Raw genomic sequence first — 25618 nt, 5'->3', positions numbered from 1 at the left:
GGATAATGAAAGGTCTGTGTGTTGACGATCGTCTTGGCCCTGTTCTTCTCTTGATATCTCCCCTGCCCATCTGAACCCCGTTCACGCATCAGTGCACATCTTGCCACATTTCATTACCATTTCCAGGACATCGGGTATTAAAGAGTTGTCACGGCCTCCAAGCTGTAAGGAAAGGAGTGGCAGGCAGGCCGGCTTTTGCCAAGAAAGACGACCACAAGTATGATGAGTAGGATGCCAGGCATCTCACAGTTTACAGTGGCGTTGCATTGTCTCCATTTCAAATGCTGATGCCATTGATGTGGAGCAGATTTAACATCACGGTCATGGCGATAGAATTCAAGTGGAGGCTGATGCCAAGCAGGGAGCAGAGGAGAAGAAGGGAGAATGCAATGGATGAGTTACGGTGACACAGCAGGGCCCACTCTCTCCCTCTCTCTGTCTGTGTCTCATACATACACACACACACACACAAGAAGCCAGAGTGACACAGATCTGCATTCCAGCAAATACATTTTTTGAGGCAGTTAATCCTTCGACGGGGGAAACGTGGCGAGGTGGCGTCGATCAACGCATCACTTTCATCGCAGGCGATCTGAGGAGTCAACGTTGATGAGAGGTGACAGAACTACCACCATGAGCACAAGTGGAAGACATCTAGGCCAGTTGCCAGAGCGTGGCGGCAGAGGGGCATTCTGCTCATAACTGGGGGAGCGACCTCATTTTTTCCAAATAAAAGCCTGTTTACATAACACCTCAGTCCCTCTGACAGCGAACGCTATATATACGGCTAAAACAACTACAACAAAACACTGTGGATCTGCAATGGGGAGAGAGAGAGAGAGACAAGGAGAGAGAGATGGAGAGAGAGAGAAGGAGAGAGAGGGAGAGAGAGAGGGAGGGAGAGAGAGAGAAAGAGAGAGAAGGATAGAGAGAGCATCTCATGAGAACGTGATTCTGCGTGCTGGACTGGGATCACATACTCAGCAGAGCTCTGTGAAGTCAGATCCCTGTGCTTTGGTTGGCGGCCCTGTGCGCCTCAGTCCTCTGGACAGGGCTAACCCCTTGCTGGGGACTGGCTTATCCCCAAATTTATTTCCTTTTCCAGGACCAGCACAATGCCAGGACTCCCCCTGGGCACCTTATGGATCAGCGTGTCTCCCAGCCACACCGTCGGCTCAAAAGACACTGCAGAGAGAATGACCCCTCACCCCGGCGATGGACGCGCTGTCTGTGGGGTGTGCAGTGATGGGTGACTTGACTAGGCAGCTGTTGTATGATGTACAGTACAGTACAGTACAGTACAGTATGCCAGGTGGAAGGTGAAGCTCTGGCGCAGGAGGCCGGGAGAGAGGGCTGGATCCCTGTTTTGGCTTGAGAGAAGGCTGGATCCCTGTCTTGGCTTGAGAGAAGGCTGGATCCCTGTCTTGGCTTGAGAGGCGTTCTGTAGGTGTGGAGGCCGTCTGGGGAGGAGCCTGATGCTTTAATGAGCAGCTGAAATATAAACAGAGGCGGTCTGAATGTGATTTCAGCCACACCCCCGCGCTGCTTGACAGAGAGATTGATTTCACGGCCTCCATTGTCCTTGAGGTTTTGTTTTAATAAAACAAAAAAGTTCGCATTTAAACTGAACGACTTTATGGCTGCCCCCTGAAAGTTCAAGGGTTCAAAGACGCAATGATTACTATGGGCCATCGTCAGAATGGACTAAAAGCCCTGATCCCAGACGTGTGAAATGGCGGGAGCTCTGTCTGCGTTAGCTCTGTTTACAAACAATACTTTGAGAGCTGTTGCATCGGCAGTGACTCTGCACATGTTTCCAATCTAAGTAAACATAGCTAGCATAAAGCTAGCTAGCTAGGCCGCATAGCACCTTTTCACCCATCTCGGATCACGGCTTTAAAAAATTGTCATTAATGCTTAGTTCATACATAAGGATTGAAATACATACTGTATCAGTGGTGGCTGATGACTCAAAAAACTGAGGAGGACAGGAGGAAGAGAGGCGAACCGCCCATGGGCGCCGGGGGGCACTTTCCCTCAGTCAGTTATTATTTGAAATATCAGCTTTAAAGTGGATTTACTGTCAATTTTAGCATATGAAAAGCTGAATAACACTTTCTTTAATGCAGCATTTATTTATCATATTCATGAGAAAATATTACAAAACAACAATAAAACATTGTAAGCAATAGTTGTTGTAATGGATTGTACTCTTCTCTAAAGAGAGAAAAGAATTGATATTGGTGAGGTGCTGGAGAGGTTAGGTGATATATGAAAAAAAAAATTGATTAGGGGACACTGAGGTGTGCTGGCTCTCTAACAGTTTGTTGGCAAATAGATTTGACAACTGGACAATGGAATACGTTGCACAGCAAATGCAGTATCCAACAGTTCGCTCATGGCTAGCTAGCAATGGTACAGCTATGGGATTAGCTCATTTGGGTTGCTGTCAAAGCTACCACTCTTATGTTGCTATAGCCTACAATTATCAGAACAATAACGTTCAGTTGAAAGTTTTCCATCCACCCATCCGTCACTGGATGAGGAATAGGCACCGCAAAGCGATCAATTCTCACGCAAGCAGGAGCCAGGCTGTGGATTTCTCAGATCCGGTGTTGCGACCCAGTCTCTAGAAATGTTTTGGACGAATTGCCGACAGTTTGCGCCTCCAGCCAATCTGCGCGCCTGCCTATGCCGTAGCCTGACGTGCACCTCGTAGCTAACGTTACCGGCTATAGCCAGCCAGTGGAACTGTCGTGTTCAGACGGCTCTAGCTCAAAAGGTATTTATGTCAGCTTAGATATTTAGATGGCTAGAATCAAGACAAATAGACTAACAGTTTGATGTATAATATGTCCCATAATACTTTCGGATGTATTATATTATGGAGCGAAGAACACACAAAAAGTCTCAATGGCACAGGGAAGAGAAACACAGACATCAACGCCGACTCAATCGGCCTTCACTGTGGTAAATCTGGAATGTGATTGGACTAACAAAATGTCAATATCTGAATCCTGTTCAGTCAGGGCCGGAGTACTGTCCTCCCTTGCGGTAATTTTTCAGCGTTTTGGCCAATCACACATTAGCAAGAAAAAAAGGCATTACATTGATTTAAGAGAAAAGAACCCGCCCTAAGGGAGGCTAGCCTCCCTTCCATAGATATCTATGGGTCCTCCAGCTTCATGTTATAGATGTCACTGTTGGAGCTTTAGAATTTCCATAATGGGTTTTTATCCATAGGGAAAACCTGCTTTATGAACAAAACTGAGATAATATTAATTACGAATAAATAAATTCATGTATTTATATTTTAATCCCTCTCTTCTCTCCAAAAACTGAGGAGGACTGTCCTTCCCTGCCTCAATGGACGAGCCTCCACTGTACTGTTTCTACAGTAATAAAGCCTAGAAAGGGTTACAATCTAACTAGGAAAGCAAAAGTTGCACAAGAAAAAAAAATCCCACTTGAATTGTCAATAAATAATCTAAATTCCCACACATTGGACCAGGGTGGACATATTTCATGAGTGGACAGGTCTTTTACAGACCTCCTGGGACCAGTCGCACTCTGTCATACAGAGTCATAGCATTTCAATCTCACATCTGCTGTTCATTACTGATCCAGGCAGAGGAGTGACTCAGGACTCAGTCTACACCAGACCTCAGAGAGAAGGGGAGAGAGGAGAGAAAGAGAGACGTGGGGGGGGGGGGAGAGAAGGAGAGAGATGGAGGATGGAGAGAGGGGTGGAGAGGAAAAGGGGTAGAGAAAGGGGGAGGCAGGGGTGAGAGAGATACAGAGAGAACGAGAGAGACACAGAGAGAGAAAGAGAGAGAGATAAATCACCACCCGTCCAATGAAAGAATAACAGGTCTCCACCACAACTCAGTGAAAAACTGACATCGTATCCCTGTTTTGAAATCACATATTTCAGTTTAAAACCTCAACCCAGACTGTGCAGTTTGCTTTTACAAGATGTTGTAAAAGATGAATTCTTGAAAAAGCTGTATGTGAGAACCACAATGGTTATTTTGTGGTCCATTCTTCCACATTGTAGCTTATCTCTTGCTAGCCTTTCTAAATGGTATTTCAACTGTACTTTTGCCATTGAAGCTGGTATATTGGCCTAGAATATAGAAAATGAACCACTCTTAGAAAGAGCATAATTACATCCTTCAATCAGTCCATGGTCATACTGGTACCTGATCCTGGACAGTTTTCATTCATAGAGAAACGTGATCTGACAGGAAACAGAAAGTGTTATAATATAACGTGTTCTACAGGCCCATTCATGGCTTACAGTGGTTAATCACATTTATAGCACGGTGTACACTAACTAAACACACAACCATGGTAACTAGCAATTTTATAAAAGAACAACCAAAGACAGGAAGGCGATGTGATTTCACGTGACCTGTGTGGTCTAGATAGTCAAACTGGTGAGCTTGTCCTCATCACTCAGGGTTGAGCACAGCAGGAGCTGGGTCCCACTGGTCCCACTGCAGCGCGCATGTGACCTCACAGCTGGAGCTCGCTGCTGATTCGCTATGGTTACGCTTGTTTGCTACCCAGGGAGACCTGCGTCATGAAAGGCGAAAGGCTTGGAGATTGGAAAACTGAGAGGGGAAAGTATAAACTATGGAATATTTGTTCTCCATAAACGTCTTGTCTTTCTCCAAACTAAACTGGTGAATCACTTGTCACATTGGTTATGCATTAAGATCAACGTCAACTGGATACCCTGCAATCGAGCAGATAAAAAGGATTTATCTTTGTTTGAGATAACAAAGAGACTCTGTGATGGTCTGTCCTCCTTGGTAGGGGACAAACATAATATTTCATATAACAGGATTACCGTTTGCAACATTTCCTAGTTCTGTAGTTCCTCTCAAATTGAAGTTCAGTAGTCTGCCCAATTAACACACACACATGACTACAGAGGACAGAGAAGTGCCTGTCTGACAAGTAGGTCAGACCCGATCCACAGAGAGAGAGAGAGAGAGAGAGAGAGAGAGACAGAGAGAGAGAAAAGACAGAGATTGGCTGGCCACATGTCACACAGAATGACATGATTGGATGAGATGTGGCCACATGACCCAACAGATGTGACGGTTTAGAAACCAAGCACACTTTACACACCTTCTCTTGGCCCAGTTTCACATGGAGGATATTGACTATGCTAAAGACTTATAACAGTTTTATATCCTATAACACTTTAGGATTATATGTTATTACTAAAGTATTACTATGGTAGACGCTGTACTGTGGCACCTATCGATCTCACCTGAGGGCAGTCCTTGATGTAGTGGCCCTTGTTGAAACACAGGTGGCACAGGTAGTTGGGTGGGGGTCTCTTGCTGGGCTTGCGGGGTTCAGAAGAGAGGGAGAGGTCTGAGAAGTGGTCCGTCAGGGAGTTCAGCCCATCCACGATGTTGTTCAGGGAGCCATAAGGGGACACGTTCTTGTACACACTGTTATTTAAGGCCTAGGACACAGAGAGGCAGAGCAAACAGGTTTAGAATGTCATGGTGTTTAATATGTACTGTAGTCACACAAAAATTAACATCTTTCTGGGTTTTCAAGTACTGCACTCATGTCTGTGAACTTAAGGAATCTTAGTCATTATGTTTGAGGCAGAGAACCCAGCCTATGACACTTCTAGTAGAAACAGACCTGCACCCTCCGATGAGTCTGAAAAAAATCTACATTGGTCAGAAACTTTGTGGATTCAAAATCCCCACAAATAGGACAATAGCACCCTAGCAACTCTGATTTTCAGTGTTTAGATGTTGAGTGCAATCATTGGTTTCCTTCTGCTGCTCTATGCCATATCTTACGCAAAAATCCCTAGATCATTTCTCTCATTAAATTCTGCACATCTGGCAGCTGGCAGCTGACACAAAACTACTGAGGATGTCCACAATGGAGGACAGGCCTTTAATAGGTGATGACTCACCAGTAAACAAGAGAGGAAGCACATTAACTTCTCCAGCTTGTGGAATATCCATCCAAGTATAGTATGCCCTATCGACTGGACTAATCTATAAATCTCCTGCAACTGGGACCCATACTACTGTATACCTCTCCCTGCCCGGGAGACAGACCCATAGCCTGGGAAGTCATGTTATTGCTGATGTCTAATGTTGCATAGCACAGATATGGTAAACTTGGCGACAGCGTGTGGGCCAGCTCAGTGCAGCTCTTTACTTAGCTGGCTATGAGCTGCACCAGTTCCAGCTCTCACAGCGCATGGCCATTTATTGGATCGACTCGGGATAAATAAAATGTTACACTTTTGTTTTTCCAAGGTTTTCCATCTGTCATTCATTTAATCCTCAACTTCGTATTTTTTCCCATTCTGGAGATTCTAGTTATGAACTCATTTAACAGACTGAACAGATCCTACTGTCTGTTTTAACACCATCGGGCCTGGTTAGGCACCCCACTGAGTCAGGCTGCAGATGTAGTGGATTCCCCAATGGAAGAAAACTTCACACACAACTGCTAATGGGGTGACTGTGTGTGTGTGTGTGTGTGTGTGTGCGTGAGTGTTTGCTTGAGTCGACGTGTGTGTGTGTGTGCACCAGTGTGTGTATATGTTTCCGCTAACTTAGCGAGGGGCCAAATTGGCCCTTATGAATGCCTAATAGAGGCTGCGCTCTGGGCTCAGGTTATCTCTGAGGAGGTGACTGCTCTCACAGGTCCACACATCCCGGGGGAGGGGGGGGGGGGGGACAGCTGTCTGTTTGAACAAGGAATCTGCAGTCGCCGGGAGAGTTCAGGGTGTACAGTACTTATCGGACTGTCAAAGTTTGTCTTATCAAATGCTTAGAGACGAGGAATTGTTGGAGCAAAGCAGGATGTTATGGGTATAGGTATGAAAAAAGGTCTTACTGTGAGACACGTCTGTCGAGACTGTATGAAAAGGCCTCCAGTACCATGTTGCTCAACTGGAGATGAAGGCAGTCATCATCAACCAAACGGGAAACATTAGAATGAACTGAACTCACCACAGTTCTCCACCACTTCAACTCGTTTCTCTTGCATCAAGTGCCTTCATTTACTTCCTACTTCACTTTGATACAACTATGTCGTATGATATTTGACAACAAAAACAAAAGCACATTACTCATCCACATATGAAACCTCTGGAGTGGTTTATTTTACTTGGCTCAGCGAGTTGAGAGGTTGTGAAAAAATTCCCCCATATAAACTGTTTCCAGACTGTGTGTGTGTGTGTGTGTGTGTGTGTGTGTGTTCTTCCAGTTTTTGAAACTGTACTCAAGGGGATTGTGTGTTTTAACACAGTGTGTTTTAATGTAAAAAGCACACACCCATGTTTCAAATGGCTGAACAAACCTCTACGATTACCATCATGCATTTCATATACTGTAGGCAGGCTGCAAAAGCTCTCTCTCTCTCTCTCTGCGTCCTATGGGCTCTGTTTCAACATATGACATCATAGCAATCAAAGTAATAGTTATCTTTTGCAACAGGTTGGTATTGTTTCCCTGTATAATGCCCCTGCCACAGCAACATGATCTGTGCTTATGGTGTGGACTGGTGTTTACCGACAGCATGCATTGTTGGCATATTTGTCCCAAAGCTATCCATGACAACATAAATAGAAAGTGGCCTACTGTATGTAAACAAGATTGATTTTGTTGTTGGGCAAAATATAGACCTCAGCTAGAGTGAAAGCAACACTTGCGATCTGTTACGGGTGAAGGGAGGTATTGGTATAACCGGTGTGTGCGTGTGTGAACATTATGCCTCACAAAATCAGTCTCATTGATGATTGGCAGTGTGAGTATACATGAGCAATACTCGTTCGTTGTTAAATGGTGTCGTGTGTAGTCCGGCGCACCACTTAACACGGAGACCTGTCATCATTAGCATGCAAATCGCAGAAGCAGATGCGTCACGCCTCTACGTGCGGCCCGCTCGCTCGAGTCTGCCTGCACGCGCTCTGTTGTCCCAGGCCTCGAAAATATCTTCGCATAAGTGCACACTCAGTATCTTATCATCAATTACGATTACTGAGACAACGATTTAAACTGGAATAATTCGTCCATTTGGCATGTAGTGCAAAGGTTATTAAACTGTCAGTATTAGGCTACTAAAGTTGTAGCCTATTTGATAGCCTATTGGATTAGGTTAGTTTTAAAATGGAAAAGTCCTCACAAGTGTATGAGCTCTATCGATAAACAGGTATAGATTATATCAATCAAAATGGGCCTACAAAAGAAAGAAGGCGCAATATGTGCATTGCAGTTGTGCAAGTGTGGGTAGAGGAATCAACCCGAAGGAAAAATAACCAACAAAAACGTAACGTGCCACTGACGTAATTGACATTTTCCTGCCTACGGTAAAATAAATATCATGGCGGTTATTTGTAGCTATACCAGAGTAGCACATTGCAAATCAGTGCTCGACATATGCCAGTGGAAATATAAGCAATTGCCAATTTATTAAATTATTTATTTTACGCATGGTGGCAATCTCATGGCAAATAAAAGATTTACCTCATTCCTTTGGAGCTGAAAGAAGTTGTTGAGATAGTTCGAGTTTAGAGACGAGCCCACGTCCGCCGCGGGAGACTTGCTGTAGTTGAGATCCGGGTGGGATGAGTTGGGTTCGGGTCTGAAAGCGTCAAAGGCGCTGGTCTGGTGGGTGTCTTGTAAAGACAGATAGACCCAGTTGAGAAGTTGCGTGGGCTGGTACACGGAGGCACTCGTGTCTATGGCAGACAACAAGCTCATCTTTCAAATTGGTAAACTACCGTAGTTATTCCACCACCGCTGTTTCTTGGATTGGTCTCAATTTCGGGAATCTTGTTCCTAGTCCGATTTTGCAGTTCACCTCTCCTTTACCAACCCGGCAATCGTTCCTTTATCTTCCCGTAATGACCCTCTCCTCCTAGGTCTGGGAGCCTAGTCCCAGTTCTACTGTTACACTAAAGTCATTGCTCTAACATGTCAGTATAAAAAGTTTGCACCCGCACCCCATGGCCCGTTATCTCGCTTTATTTGCAGTGGGGCAGCGAGAGTCTCATTGCATATGCAATGATTACTGGTGCGTCACCGAGGACGCTAACGAATGGGAGTACGAATGTATAATTCATGTGAATATTCATTCAGTCTGTGTTCAAATGGTTGGCTAATCTGCATCATCCCAGCAGTCTCCTAAAACAGGATTTTCGGCAGAAATTTCGATATCTTCCCTGTATGAACTGGACACTGTGCTCTTATATAAGGGCCTATCTCTGCTGTTATTGTGTCAAAAATCTTATCCATGTCCCCAATCTCATCCAGAGCATATGAGAACTCACTTCAGTAGGCTACCTCATCAAGTAGGCTAATGCCTACACAGAGCCTCGTCAAGTAATGCCTACACAGAGCCTCCCCCGACACCAAATTGGTTGTGCTCCACATTAACGTCTCATTCATGCAATTTCATTTCTTCAGAGCACAGTTGATAAGGCCTCACTCCGCAAAAACCATTGACCACCTGCTACACGGACAGACCAACCAAGGTCTAGGCCACAACATCTCAAAAATGTAGGCTAAGCCTACCATATCAATTGTGTTGTGTGCCGTCCACAATTCTTTGAATGCATGAGAGAACCAAAGTGAGTGTTTACCCTGTCAGAGATGAGGCCGTCTTCCAAAAGTTGATCCCACGGAACACAAAAAAACAATCAATAAACATTTATAGGCTGCAGAGCAAAGAACAAAGGTCAACGCATACAAAGTAGCCTGCATATAATAGGCTGCCTCCATGGGGTCAGGATTCGCATGTCTGGAACTAACCTGTGAAAAGTTTTAGCATGGCTCCCCCTTGTGGTGTTCGTAGGCACTCACAGTGAAAATATTACCCCTTAAAATAGTAGGCTGCAACATTTGCACAAATACAAATAACTGTTAGCCTAATTAAATGTCAATACATATACTGAGATAATTTGGTAAAATGTGGTAGGCTAAGCTGAAACTGTCTTTTCTGAAATAGGCCTATACAGACCTTAGACTATAGCCTATTGTGAAATGTTTATAAACATTTCCCAATAGATGATTCATAAATTATTGTGTAAAACGGGCCTGTTGACCTACACTCAATTGCTGTTTAGTTGACATTGACAAAACGATTATTGACAGGCGTGTCACTTTTTCCGTGAGTCATGAAGGCAACTGTAAGACGACTGTCATGTGTATGGTGCCTGGAAGTTACTGCAGCTTGTGTGCGGTGGTGGGTGTTGTTGCACCGTCCATGGAAAGTATGAGTCCCACCCACTGCACTTAAATGCATCTAGGGCTACAGAAATTGTTAACGCTTCAGGAAGAACCATCTACCGAACCCAAAGTAAGTGTCGAATAATGAATAGTCTCAGTTGCGTTTCCCCATATTGTTTTGTTGTTGATGATTTGTCTCGAAATGTCGTTTCGTCGTAGCCTACCGTCTTAAATGTTCACCATGTAGCCCAATTCTAGTGCGGAAGCGAAGCAGCTAGGCCTACGTCTTGCTGTAGGCCAGTTTAATCCATGTAGAGTCAGTGTAATGTTGCCATTTTGTCCAGTAGAATATGAATAGCCTAACATGACCTACTGTACCATTTGGCGACGCGGTGCTCTATCTTTAGGTTAGGAATAGCTAGCATCCAGGCTGCTGAATACGCCTCGCGTAGCGATAAACGCCCAGGAAAGTGATTTAATAGGAGAACCTATAGGGCTACAATAAGATAGGCTACAGTAGGCTAGGCCTACCCTTATGAAACAGAAATATATTGCAAAGTATAATGTAATATATCAAACAATACAGTTCCGTATATAGGAAACTAGTGCCAGTGGTTTTATATTTTACCATATACTGCAATATGTTTATTTATCTATTTAAAATCTATTTATAGGCTATGTAGGCCTATCATATATTATTCAGATTTCCTCCATATATTTTACATAGGCTACTATAATATGGCCTATTGACAGTTAATATATAGGGGAATATATTTTCTTTAAGAGTAGGCTACGAGGATAAGATAAGAATAAGAATTCTGAACGTCTCGTGTTGTTGCACACAGTGATGTGGTAAGGCTACTAAAGAAGTGGGTATACTCTGACCAAAGACGTAGCTTGACTACATTGTAGCAGAATTTTTAGTTTGTACATTAGTGATGTTTAATGAAGTCTGGGTCCATGGATAAGTGGGTGTACTCTGTATACCACTACACCACTGGCTACACATTTCACCTTGTGAACGGTGCCTGTTACATATGGTGTCTCAGCTACAGAGCTGTTTCATATGGTGTCTCAGCTACAGAGCTGTTTCATATGGTGTCTCAGCTACAGAGCTGTTCGCTATGTGCCTGTGTGGTTTGTTTGATGAAGTGGGATATGCTGGGGATGTAGCCTACAATGTAGTAGTACACTGTAGGCTGTGAGATGTGATGGGGTGTGGTGTTGCAAAACCAGGACATGAAGTAGGGCCAACCAGGACATGAAGTAGGCCCTACATCGTTTCCTGGTTTTGCAACACCACATCACATTTCATTGCAAACATGTATTTATACTCGTAAAGCACTGAGGTTTCCCTCATTTGCAGTGTTGATGAGTTCAAATAACAACAGAACAAAAACGATACACAATAATAATAATAATAATAAAAAAACTCTGCGATTGAAGGAAGGACCTCTTGCTTTAGAGTCTGTTGAAGTATTCCAGGTATAAGGAGCATCATGTTAAAAAGCAGCTCTACCAAGTTCAGAATGCACTCGAGGAACCCTAAAAACAAGCCGATCGTTTCATTGGGTCTGGTAGGTAAGGCTCCAGTCCAACAGAGACGAGATGTATGGTGGAAGTTTACCAATAAGGGCTTTGAAAATAAACATACCAGTGATAGTTATGCCTTAAAGAGAGAGGAGACCAGCCTACATTATCATAAAGAACACAGTGGTGGGTGTCATAACTATCACCTGTAATAAATGTTAGGGCGGAATGGAGTCTTAGTGTTTCAGGGTAGTCAAAGAAGCATGTCTATACATTGTGTCACTATAGTCTAATACTGATGAGAAGACAGTTTGAATAGTTCTCTTCCTGAGGAACAGGAAAGCTTCAACGATTTCTGTACAGGAAGCCAATTTAGAGGCCACAGCTTAGAGGCTTGACGCGCAAATACACACACACACACACACACACAAAACACACACAATGACGCAATGTCATTTTTTTTAAAGATGCGTTTTGCAGTTTGTGATAGTCTGAGCATAAACAGGCTTGCATTGTACTATCACCAGAAGGGAAGTTTGTATTCCATGAGGCGGCTCTCCCAACGAGGATAGGACAGTGTCCTTATTCAAATACAGAAGGCATGTCAGGTTTTCCACCATCATTAAAATGCAAATATAGATCAGAAGGCCATGGTTACAAGTGGCTGAATTACGGAATAGGAACACAGGCGTTTCGCATAGCAAAGTTCTCTTCCATTCCGTACATAACTACAGTAGTACTTTATTTCATAGAGTGGTTTGTAAGGTCAATCTTTCATGACTATTCATGTAGTCTACTGCTGCTACTGGCCAGGTCTCTCTTGCAGAAGAGATTTTAATCTCAATGAGTACAGGGGGTGGCTGTAGCTCAGTTGGTAGAGTGGGTCGTTCAATGATCGAAGGGTCAGTGGTTCGAATCCCAGCTCCGACTGTCCACATGTCGAAGTGTCCTTGAGCAAGAAACCTAACCCCAAATTGCTCCCAATGAGCAGGTTAGCACCTTGCATGCCAGCTACCGCCATTGGTGTGTGAATGTATGTGTGAATGGGTGAATGAGAGGCCATTGTAAAGCGCTTTGAGTGCCGCTAAGGTGGAAAAGCGCTATATAAGTGCAGTCCATTTACCATTTACTTCCGGGATAAACAAGTGCACAGTAAACATGTTGTCCCCCACCCATGATGCATATTCCTTTGTGGCAATGATGAAGTGGAAAGATGGAATTTCTTTCTAATCTATGAGACCCCTAACATGTATAACAATGAGTAAACAAGCCAGGAATCTTTTCTTTTATCTAAACTCTGGATTTGAAAAGTAGAAGTGTCCCTCAGTAGAATAGACTATAGTTTTACTGAAATACATACTGTAGCATACTAGTTTCGGTCTTCAAATCTTAATGTACTGGCAATGGGAAAAACAACTTATAATGAGTACTACTACAATATGTGAGCTCTAACCAGCTCGTGTGGTTGATGATGCTGGTCAAGCTAAAAGGCCCCTGGCTAGAATGGACTGTGCCTACACTGACTTACCGTTTTTTGTGTAGAAGGCACTGACGGATGAGCGGCGTTTTAAAAGCCAACAAGTCCATACACCTGTATGGTTAAAAGTCCCATAATGAATGTTGAAATACAGACATATCTGGCGCTACTAATGTCACATCATGTGTATCAATGATTGACCAAAGTAAGCTCTCTACAAACCATGGTAGAGTGAGTAAGAGGACAATGACATCTCCATCTAGTGGGCAAACAAGTCCATGCACCTGTATGGTCTAAAGTCCTATAATGAATGTTGAAATACAGATAGTATCTATCTCTACTAAACACCTCAAGCTCTCTGCGGATGTAGAAAGTACATGGTTTTCCGAATAAACTTGTCTGAGACTATATTTAGACACCAAGCATAGTGTTTGATGTAAAAATTGAAATGTACTTGTCAATTAGGGCTGCACGATTATGACAAAAGATAATAATTGCGATTATTTGCTTCAAAATGCTAATTGCGATTAATAATTGCGATTAATATTTAATATATTAATATATAATAACCAAAATGCTCCCAAATCACTGACGTTGATCCCTTTCTTGCTACTAACTCACTCACTGATAGGGGTGTGCCGGGAGCCCACTATTTGTATTTGAAAGCTAATTATTCGGATTCGGAAGTGGGCGGGGCTTAAACCGGAAGTCTGTTCAAAACGGTTTAAACTGAGGGGAAATTTCATTTCTTTAGCCTAATATGAATTGGCATTGCAATTGCTGTGCTTTCAACACATCAGAATTGCTGTTTATATATATATATATATATATATATATATATATATTATTATTACCATTAATTATTAAGTATAATTCCTCCTCCTTATCATCCTGTATGTTTTTATTTTAACAAACTATGAAGTGTCAGAACCCCACCACCACCCTTAACTGGGGGACATTCTACATTTAGTTAGAAACTGAAAAACATTTTTCTAAATCAAAATATAAGTCCTCATAGCAACTTTGCTAGAACAGCTATAGTAGCCCTATTTCTCCCGTGTCATAATATCTAATATATTATCTGCAACCATGTGACACAGGCAGCGTGGTGTACTAGTAATGGTTTTCACAAACCCAGCAATAGACATGTATTAGGCTACTATAAATATAATTTAAAAGATAAACATTTTACACTCAAACCAATAAACTAAACTCTAAATTAATACATGCCTATGTTGTAGGGTTTGTGTTAGTTTGGACCGGTTACATTTTAGCTGTGGAAAGTGAGGACGCGCTCGGTCAAATTGATTAACTTGTTGGGTGGAAAAGTGGTTAAAAAGCCTTTAATCCATATGTAGGCTACAATAAAAACCGAAACATGTTGGTGTTTTTATTGTAGGCTTATATAGCCCGATGGATTAAAGGCTTTTTAAACACTGTGTGCTTGTTAACCCAGAAATAACTCAGAAAGTTGTCAGGATCCGTAATCCAAAGTTTCTGCTTTCTATTTCCTTTTCCAAACAAATCGGAGGGGTCATATCATGTCACTGCTTCAGCACAACCATTAAACACAAATTATATAGGTCTATTCAAATTAGGATCATGTGTGAGCCACTACAATAAAGCGTAGGCCTAAATGGTTCAAAAAAGCGTGCGCCTCTAGAACGCGCTCTTGCCTATGCGCTAGGGCCTATGGACGAAAAGAACATTACAAATGTTCAATAAACAATATTCCAACAACCCAAATATTCAATTTATAAGCTACATATTCAACCAATCATGCATTTGCACAGCAAATATGACATAAAGCCAAATTAAATGTAGCCTAGGCTAATAGAGGAAAATGACTAGGCCTAATTGTAGGCCTATAGCCTACTCAAGTTTCAACATTGCTTAAACCATGGGTAAGTAGGGTATTGTAGTGAAATTATTCTTTTTTTTTATCTGTTTAAATAGTTTATTATTGTTATATCAGAGATAAGGACTTTGATTATAGCCTATCCTAGGCCTACACTAGACTACTCTGTTGTGCTGATAACTGAACGGCATGGATCAAACATTTGATCAGTTGTGTTTCAGTTGTTAAAATATACTTTCATAATTATTTCATATTTCGAAATCGCCGGACATTGTATAGGCTAGTGAGAGGCTGAGCATGCGTAGCTTATAGCTAGATAGCCTACTACATTGAACTAACAAGCTAGCTACCGGTCCTCCTCTGCTCAAACAAACGCTACGGTTCACATAGGCTATTGCAGCAGGTAGGCTACGACAAGAAAACAAAATCCAACTAGTGCTGCGAGCAGCAGTGAGCGGGCCCTCGCACCCCACGTGTGTCGGGGTGCTGCGCCGTTAAAGGCTGTGCTATGTCGGTGTGCAGTACTGAGAGAAACTTCCTGTCACCAGTAGGTGGCGCTCTAGGCGTGACTCAATACCGAAGCATAGATGTGTTCAGGACGGTACCTTGATGAAGCGTGAGAAATGTTGAGTAAATCGGATAACGTATGTAGGAGTTATGAGGACTTCCTGTTTCACCAGTAGGTGGCGCTGTAAGTGTGACTCAATACCGACACATAGATGGGTTCAGAAGGCCACCTTCATGAAGCGTCAGCAATTTGGTGCAAATCGGATGATGTATGCAGGAGTTATGAGGACTTCCTGTTTCACCAATAGGTGGCGCTATACGTATGACGCAATACTGACACATAGATGTGTTCAGAACAGAACCGTCATGAAGCGTGAGCTATATCGGACAAATTGGATAATGTATGGAGGAGTTATGAGGACTTCCTGTTTCACCAATAGGTGGCGCTATAAGTATGACGCAATACTGAAACATCGATGTGTTCAGGACAGAACCGTCATGAAGCGTGAGATATATCGGACAAATTGGATAATGTATGTAGGAGTTATGAGGACTTCCTGTTTCACCAATAGGTGGCACTATAAGTATGATGCAATACTGACACATAGATGTGTTCAGGACAGAACCGTCATGAAGCGTGAGATATATGGGACAAATTGGATTATGTATGGAGGAGATATGAGGACTTCCTGTTTCACCAATAGGTGGCGCTATAAGTATGACGCAATACTGACACATAGATGTGTTCAGGACAGAACCGTCATGAAGCGTGAGATATATCGGACAAATTGGATAATGTATGGAGGAGTTATGAGGACTTCCTGTTTCACCAATAGGTGGCGCTATAAGTATGACGCAATACTGACACATAGATGTGTTCAGGACAGAACCGTCATGAAGCGTGAGATATATCGGACAAATTGGATAATGTATGGAGGAGTTATGAGGACTTCCTGTTACACCAATAGGTGGCGCTATAAGTATGATGCAATACTGACACATAGATGTGTTCAGGACAGAACCGTCATGAAGCGTGAGATATATGGGACAAATTGGATTATGTATGGAGGAGATATGAGGACTTCCTGTTTCACCAATAGGTGGCGCTATAAGTATGACGCAATACTGACACATAGATGTGTTCAGGACAGAACCGTCATGAAGCGTGAGATATATCGGACAAATTGGATAATGTATGGAGGAGTTATGAGGACTTCCTGTTTCACCAATAGGTGGCGCTATAAGTATGACGCAATACTGACACATAGATGTGTTCAGGACAGAACCGTCATGAAGCGTGAGATATATCGGACAAATTGGATAATGTATGGAGGAGTTATGAGGACTTCCTGTTACACCAATAGGTGGCGCTATAAGTATGATGCAATACTGACACATAGATGTGTTCAGGACAGAACCGTCATGAAGCGTGAGATATATCGGACAAATTGGATAATGTATGGAGGAGTTATGAGGACTTCGTGTTTTATGGCGAAATGTCAAAATTTGGCGGGGCGCCACGGCAAGGGTGTTTGGTGAAAACTCAATTTTTTTGATAACTTTTGATCACAAAGGTCTTAAGATGAAGCTGACCGAATAGGAAGTTGATCGGATGAAATCTGTAGGAGGAGTTCGTTAAAGTACGAGGCATGGAAATGGTCAAAACAAGGGGAAAATGGCACATTAAGAGCAAAATTGCGGACTTCCTGTTGCATGTTGGGTATAGCTCTAAGAGACATTTTAGTGTGTCTCGATGAACTACATATGCCCACCGAATTTCGTTCGCCTACATCAAACTGGAAGGTGGGGCTCGCCATTTTAAATTTTCCAGGGGGCGCTCTTGAGCCGTTTTGCCACGCCCATTTCCGTCACCCATGAATTATCAAATTTTTTACCGGGACTGACGTATCTGCAAAGTTTCATCCGTTTTCATCGATGTTTAGGCCGCCAAAAAGGCATTTGTTTTGGAAGAAGAAGGAGAAGAAGGAGAAGAAGGAGAAGGAGAAGAAGGAGAATAATCCTTCGAAATACAATAGGGCCTCGCACCGCCAGTGCTCGGGCCCTAACTAGGGCTGCGAGCAGCAGTGAGCGGGCCCTCGCACCCCATGTGTGTCGGGGTGTGGCGCCGTTAAAGGGTGTGCTATTTCGGTGTGCAGTACTGAGAGAAACTTTCTGTCGCCAGTAGGTGGCGCTCTAAGCGTGACTCAATACCGAAGAATAGATGTGTTCAGGACGGTACCTTGATGAAGCGTGAGAAATGTTGAGTAAATTGGATAACGTATGTAGGAGTTATGAGGACTTCCTTTTTCACCAGTAGGTGGTGCTGTAGGTATGACGCAATACTGACTTACAGAAGTGTTCAAGATGCGACCTTCATCAAGCATGAGCAATTTGGAGTAAATGGGATAAAATATGTAGGAGTTATGAGTACTTCCTGTTTCACCAGTAGGTGGCGCTGTAAGTGTGACTCAATACCGACGCAAAGATGTGTTCAGAAGGTGACCTTCACGAAGCGTCAGCAATTTGGTGCAAATCGGATGATGTATGCAGGAGCTATGAGGACTTCCTGTTTCACCAATAGGTGGCGCTATACGTATGACGCAATACTGACACATAGATGTGTTCAGGACAGAACCGTCATGAAGCGTGAGATATATCAGACAAATTGGATAATGTATGTAGTAGTTATGAAGACTTCCTGTTTCACCAATAGGTGGCGCTATAAGTATGATGCAATACTGACACATAGATGTGTTCAGGACAGAACCGTCATGAAGCGTGAGATATATCGGACAAATCCGATAATGTATGGAGGAGTTATGAGGACTTCCTGTTTCACCAATAGGTGGCGCTATAAGTATGACGCAATACTGACACATCGATGTGTTCAGGACAGAACCGTCATGAAGCGTGAGATATATCGGACAAATCCGATAATGTATGGAGGAGTTATGGGGACTTCCTGTTTCATCAATAGGTGGCGCTATAAGTATGATGCAATACTGACACATAGATGTGTTCAGGACAGAACCCTCATGAAGCGTGAGATATATCGGACAAATCGGATAATGTATGGAGGAGTTATGAGGACTTCCTGTTTTACCAATAGGTGGCGCTATAAGTATGACGCAATACTGACACATAGATGTGTTCATGACAGAACCTTCATGAAGCGTGAGATATATCGGACGAATTGGATAATGTATGGAGGAGTTATGAGGACTTCCTGTTTCACCAATAGGTGGCGCTATAAGTATGACGCAATACTGACACATAGATGTGTTCAGGACAGAACCGTCATGAAGCGTGAGATATATCGGACAAATTGGATAATGTATGGAGGAGTTATGAGGACTTCGTGTTTTATGGCGAAATGTCAAACTTTGGCGGGGCGCCACGGCAAGGGTGTTTGGTGAAAACTCAATTTTTTTGATAACTTTTGATCACAAAGGTCTTAAGATGAAGCTGACCCGATATGAAGTTGATCGGATGAAATCTGTAGGAGGAGTTCGTCGAAGTACGAGGCATGGAAATGGTCAAAACAAGGACAAAATGGCACATTAAGAGCAAAATGGCGGACTTCCTGTTGCATGTTGGGTATAGCTCCAAGAGACATTTAAGTGTGGCTCGATGAAATACATATGCCCACCGAATTTCGTTCGCCTACATCAAACTGAAAGGTGGGGCTCGCCATTTTAAACTTTCCAGGGGGCGCTCTTGAGCCGTTTTGCCACGCCCATTTCCGTCACCAATGAAATATCCGATTTTCACCGGGACTGATGTATCTGCAAAGTTTCATCCGTTTTCATCGATGTTTAGGCCGCCAAAAAGGCATTTGTTTGGGGAGAAGAAGAATAAGGAGAACTAGTGCTGCGAGCAGCAGTGAGCGGGCCCTCGCACCCCACGCGGGTCGGGGTGTGGCGCCGTTAAAGGGTGTGCTATTTCGGTGTCCAGTACTGACAGAAACTTCCTGTCACCAGTAGGTGGCGCTCTAAGCGTGACTCAATACCGACGCATAGATGTGTTCAGGACAGTACCTTCATGAAGCGTGAGAAATGTTGTGTAAATCGGACAAAGTATGTAGGAGTTATGAGGACTTCCTGTAAGCAGTAGGTGGCGCTGTAGGTATGACGCAATACTGACCTACAGATGTGTTCAAGATGCGACCTTCATCAAGCATGAGCAATTTGGAGTAAATCGGATAATGTATGTAGGAGTTATGAGTACTTCCTGTTTCACCAATAGGTGGCGCTATAAGTATGACGCAATACTGACACATAGATGTGTTCAGGACAGAACCGTCATGAAGCGTGAGATAAATCGGACAAATCGGATAATGTATGGAGGAGTTATGAGGACTTCCTGTTTCACCAATAGGTGGCGCTATAAGTATGATGCAATACTGACACATAGATGTGTTCAGGACAGAACCGTCATGAAGCGTGAGATATATCGGACAAATTGGATAATGTATGGAGGAGTTATGAGGACTTCCTGTTTCACCAATAGGTGGCGCTATAAGTATGACGCAATACTGACACATAGATGTGTTCAGGACAGAACCGTCATGAAGCGTGAGATATATCGGACAAATTGGATAATGTATGGAGGAGTTATGAGGACTTCCTGTTTCACCAATAGGTGGCGCTATAAGTATGACGCAATACTGACACATAGATGTGTTCAGGACAGAACCGTCATGAAGCGTGAGATAAATCGGACAAATCGGATAATGTATGGAGGAGTTATGAGGACTTCCTGTTTCACCAATAGGTGGCGCTATAAGTATGACGCAATACTGACACATAGATGTGTTCAGGACAGAACCGTCATGAAGCGTGAGATATATCGGACAAATCGGATAATGTATGGAGGAGTTATGAGGACTTCCTGTTTCACCAATAGGTGGCGCTATAAGTATGACGCAATACTGACACATAGATGTGTTCAGGACAGAATCGTCATGAAGCGTGAGATATATGGGACGAATTGGATAATGTATGTAGGAGTTATGAGGACTTCCTGTTTCACCAATAGGTGGCGCTATACGTATGACGCAATACTGACACATAGATGTGTTCAGGACAGAACCGTCATGAAGCGTGAGCTATATCGGACAAATTGGATAATGTATGTAGGAGTTATGAGGACTTCCTGTTTCACCAATAGGTGGCGCTATAAGTATGACGCAATACTGAAACATAGATGTGTTCAGGACAGAACCGTCATGAAGCGTGAGATATATCGGACAAATTGGATAATGTATGGAGGAGTTATGAGGACTTCGTGTTTTATGGCGAAATGTCAAACTTTGGCGGGGCGCCACGGCAAGGGTGTTTGGTGAAAACTCAATTTTTTTGATAACTTTTGATCACAAAGGTCTTAAGATGAAGCTGACCCGATATGAAGTTGATCGGATGAAATCTGTAGGAGGAGTTCGTCGAAGTACGAGGCATGGAAATGGTCAAAACAAGGACAAAATGGCACATTAAGAGCAAAATGGCGGACTTCCTGTTGCATGTTGGGTATAGCTCCAAGAGACATTTTAGTGTGGCTCGATGAAATACATATGCCCACCGAATTTCGTTCGCCTACATCAAACTGAAAGGTGGGGCTCGCCATTTTAAACTTTCCAGGGGGCGCTCTTGAGCCGTTTTGCCACGCCTATTTCCGTCACCCATGAATTATCAAATTTTTCACCGGGACTGACGTATCTGCAAAGTTTCATCCGTTTTCATCGATGTTTAGGCCGCCGAAAAGGCATTTGTTTGGGGAGAAGAAGAAGAAGAAGAATAACTAGTGCTGCGAGCAGCAGTGAGCGGGCCCTCGCACCCCACGCGGGTCGGGGTGTGGCGCCGTTAAAGGGTGTGCTATTTCGGTGTCCAGTACTGACAGAAACTTCCTGTCACCAGTTAGGTGGCGCTCTAAGCGTGACTCAATACCGATGCATAGATGTGTTCAGGACAGTACCTTGATGAAGCGTGAGAAATGTTGTGTAAATCGGACAAAGTATGTAGGAGTTATGAGGACTTCCTGTAAGCAGTAGGTGGCGCTGTAGGTATGACACAATACTGACCTACAGATGTGTTCAAGATGCGACCTTCATCAAGCATGAGCAATTTGGAGTAAATCGGATAACGTATGTAGGAGTTATGAGTACTTCCTGTTTCACCAGTAGGTGGCGCTGTAAGTGTAACTCAATACCGACGCATAGATGTGTTCAGAAGGTGACCTTCATGAAGCGTCAGCAATTTGGTGCAAATCGGATGATGTATGCAGGAGTTATGAGGACTTCCTGTTTCACCAATAGGTGGCGCTATAAGTAAGACGCAATACTGACACATAGATGTGTTCAGGACAGAACCGTCATGAAGCGTGAGATATATCGGACAAATCCGATAATGTATGGAGGAGTTATGGGGACTTCCTGTTTCACCAATAGGTGGCGCTATAAGTATGATGCAATACTGACACATAGATGTGTTCAGGACAGAACCGTCATGAAGCGTGAGATATATCGGACAAATTGGATAATGTATGGAGGAGTTATGAGGACTTCCTGTTTCACCAATAGGTGGCGCTATAAGTATGACGCAATACTGACACATAGATGTGTTCAGGACAGAACCGTCATGAAGCGTGAGATATATCGGACAAATTGGATAATGTATGTAAGAGTTATGAGGACTTCGTGTTTTATGGCGAAATGTCAAACTTTGGCGGGGCGCCACGGCAAGGGTGTTTGGTGAAAACTCAATTTTTTTGATAACTTTTGATCACAAAGGTCTTAAGATGAAGCTGACCCGATATGAAGTTGATCGGATGAAATCTGTAGGAGGAGTTCGTCGAAGTACGAGGCATGGAAATGGTCAAAACAAGGACAAAATGGCACATTAAGAGCAAAATGGCGGACTTCCTGTTGCATGTTGGGTATAGCTCCAAGAGACATTTTAGTGTGTCTCGATGAAATACATGTGCCCTCCGAATTTCGTTCCCCTACATCAAACTGAAAGGTGGGGCTCGCCATTTTAAATTTTCCAGGGGGCGCTCTTGAGCCGTTTTGCCACGCCCATTTCCGTCACCCATGAATTATCACATTTTTCACCGGGACTGACGTATCTGCAAAGTTTCATCCGTTTTCATCGATGTTTAGGCCGCCAAAAATGCATTTGTTTTGGAAGAAGGAGGAGAAGAATAATAATAACTAGTGCTGCGAGCAGCAGTGAGCGGGCCCTCGCACCCCACGCGGGTCGGGGTGTGGCGCCGTTAAAGGGTGTGCTATTTCGGTGTCCAGTACTGACAGAAACTTCCTGTCACCAGTAGGTGGCGCTCTAAGCGTGACTCAATACCGACGCATAGATGTGTTCAGGACAGTACCTTGATGAAGTGTGAGAAATGTTGTGTAAATCGGACAAAGTATGTAGGAGTTATGAGGACTTCCTGTAAGCAGTAGGTGGCGCTGTAAGTATGACGCAATACTGACCTACAGATGTGTTCAAGATGCGACCTTCATCAAGCATGAGCAATTTGGAGTAAATCGGATAATGTATGTAGGAGTTATGAGTACTTCCTGTTTCACCAGTAGGTGGCGCTGTAAGTGTTACTCAATACCGACGCATAGATGTGTTCAGAAGGTGACCTTCATGAAGCGTCAGCAATTTGGTGCAAATCGGATGATGTATGCAGGAGTTATGAGGACTTCCTGTTTCACCAATAGGTGGCGCTATAAGTATGATGCAATACTGACACATAGATGTGTTCAGGACAGAACCGTCATGAAGCGTGAGATAAATCGGACAAATCGGATAATGTATGGAGGAGTTATGAGGACTTCCTGTTTCACCAATAGGTGGCGCTATAAGTATGATGCAATACTGACACATAGATGTGTTCAGGACAGAACCGTCATGAAGCGTGAGATATATCGGACAAATCCGATAATGTATGGAGGAGTTATGGGGACTTCCTGTTTCACCAATAGGTGGCGCTATACGTATGACGCAATACTGACACATAGATGTGTTCAGGACAGAACCGTCATGAAGCGTGAGCTATATCGGACAAATTGGATAATGTATGGAGGAGTTATGAGGACTTCCTGTTTCACCAATAGGTGGCGCTATAAGTATGACGCAATACTGACACATAGATGTGTTCAGGACAGAACCGTCATGAAGCGTGAGATATATCGGACAAATCGGATAATGTATGGAGAAGTTATGAGGACATCGTGTTTTATGGCGAAATGTCAAACTTTGGCGGGCGCCACGGCAAGGGTGTTTGGTGAAAACTCAATTTTCTTGATAACTTTTGATCACAAAGGGCTTACGATGAAGCTGACCGAGTATGAAGTTGATCGGATGAAATCTGTAGGAGGAGTTCGTTGAAATACGAGGCATGGAAATGGTCAAAACAAGGACAAAATGGCACATTAAAAGCAAAATGGCGGCCTTCCTGTTGCATGTTGGGTACAGCTCTAAGAGACATTTTAGTGTGGCTCGATGAAATACATATGCCCTCTGAATTTCGTTCGCCTACATCAAACTGAAAGGTGGGGCTCGCCATTTGAAACTTTCCAGGGGGCGCTCTTGAGCCGTTTTGCCACGCCCATTTCCGTCACCCATGAATTATCAAATTTTTCACCGGGACTGACGTATCTGCAAAGTTTCATCCGTTTTCATCGATGTTTAGGCCGCCAAAAAGGCATTTGTTTTGGAAGAAGGAGAAGGTAGAATAATAATAATAATAATAATCCTTCGAGTTTCAATAGGGCCTCGCACCGCCAGTGCTCGGGCCCTAATAATCCTTCGAAATACAATAGGGCCTCGCACCGCCAGTGCTCGGGCCCTAACTAGTGCTGCGAGCAGCAGTGAGCGGGCCCTCGCACCCCACGCGGGTCGGGGTGTGGCGCCGTTAAAGGGTGTGCTATTTCGGTGTCCAGTACTGACAGAAACTTCCTGTCACCAGTAGGTAGCGCTCTAAGCGTGACTCAATACCGACGCATAGATGTGTTCAGGACAGTACCTTGATGAAGCGTGAGAAATGTTGTGTAAATCGGACAAAGTATGTAGGAGTTATGAGGACTTCCTGTTTCACCAGTAGGTGGCGCTGTAAGTGTGACTCAATACCGACACATAGATGGGTTCAGAAGGCCACCTTCATGAAGCATCAGCAATTTGGTGCAAATCGGATGATGTATGCAGGAGTTATGAGGACTTCCTGTTTCACCAATAGGTGGCGCTATACGTATGACGCAATACTGACACATAGATGTGTTCAGGACAGAACCGTCATGAAGCGTGAGATATATCGGACAAATTGGATAATGTATGGAGGAGTTATGAGGACTTCCTGTTTCACCAATAGGTGGCGCTATAAGTATGACGCAATACTGACACATAGATGTGTTCAGGACAGAACCGTCATGAAGCGTGAGATATATCGGACAAATTGGATAATGTATGGAGGAGTTATGAGGACTTCCTGTTTCACCAATAGGTGGCGCTATAAGTATGACGCAATACTGACACATAGATGTGTTCAGGACAGAACCGTCATGAAGCGTGAGATATATCGGACAAATTGGATAATGTATGGAGGAGTTATGAGGACTTCGTGTTTTATGGCGAAATGTCAAACTTTGGCAGGGCGCCACGGCAAGGGTGTTTGGTGAAAACTCAATTTTTTTGATAACTTTTGATCACAAAGGTCTTAAGATGAAGCTGACCCGATATGAAGTTGATCGGATGAAATCTGGAGGAGGAGTTCGTCGAAGTACGAGGCATGGAAATGGTCAAAACAAGGACAAAATGGCACATTAAGAGCAAAATGGCGGACTTCCTGTTGCATGTTGGGTATAGCTCCAAGAGACATTTAAGTGTGGCTCGATGAAATACATATGCCCACCGAATTTCGTTAGCCTACATCAAACTGAAAGGTGGGGCTCGCCATTTTAAACTTTCCAGGGGGCGCTCTTGAGCCGTTTTGCCACGCCCATTTCCGTCACCCATGAATTAT

At 43.6% G+C, this 25618-nt stretch overlaps 2 protein-coding genes across 4 annotated transcripts in view; one reads left to right on the top strand and one right to left on the bottom strand.

The window, feature by feature from the left end:
• Nucleotides 1-9638, bottom strand: part of zcchc24 (zinc finger, CCHC domain containing 24) — a 42020-nt gene extending 32382 nt beyond the window's left edge. For both annotated transcript variants that reach the window (XM_084459230.1, XM_084459231.1), the window contains exons 1-2: nt 8526-9638; nt 5285-5485 (exon numbers count right to left, since the gene is read on the bottom strand). In XM_084459230.1, the coding sequence (XP_084315356.1) occupies nt 5285-5485; nt 8526-8762 (438 nt within the window). In that variant the 5' untranslated portion in view covers nt 8763-9638. The remainder of the gene's footprint in view (nt 1-5284; nt 5486-8525) is intronic.
• Nucleotides 9639-10098: 460 nt separating this feature from the next.
• Nucleotides 10099-25618, top strand: part of anxa11a (annexin A11a) — a 44391-nt gene continuing 28871 nt past the window's right edge. Inside the window, exon 1 of one of the 2 annotated variants that reach the window (XM_084458692.1) lies at nt 10099-10359. The gene's annotated coding sequence lies outside the window, so the exon portion shown is untranslated. The remainder of the gene's footprint in view (nt 10360-25618) is intronic. The other variant, XM_084458693.1, reaches the window with a different exon arrangement.

Source organism: Borostomias antarcticus (genome assembly GCF_949987555.1).
Source record: "Borostomias antarcticus genome assembly, chromosome: 2".
NCBI classification, from domain to species: Eukaryota; Metazoa; Chordata; class Actinopteri; order Stomiiformes; family Stomiidae; genus Borostomias; species Borostomias antarcticus.
This window is presented reverse-complemented; position numbering and strand designations above follow the sequence as displayed.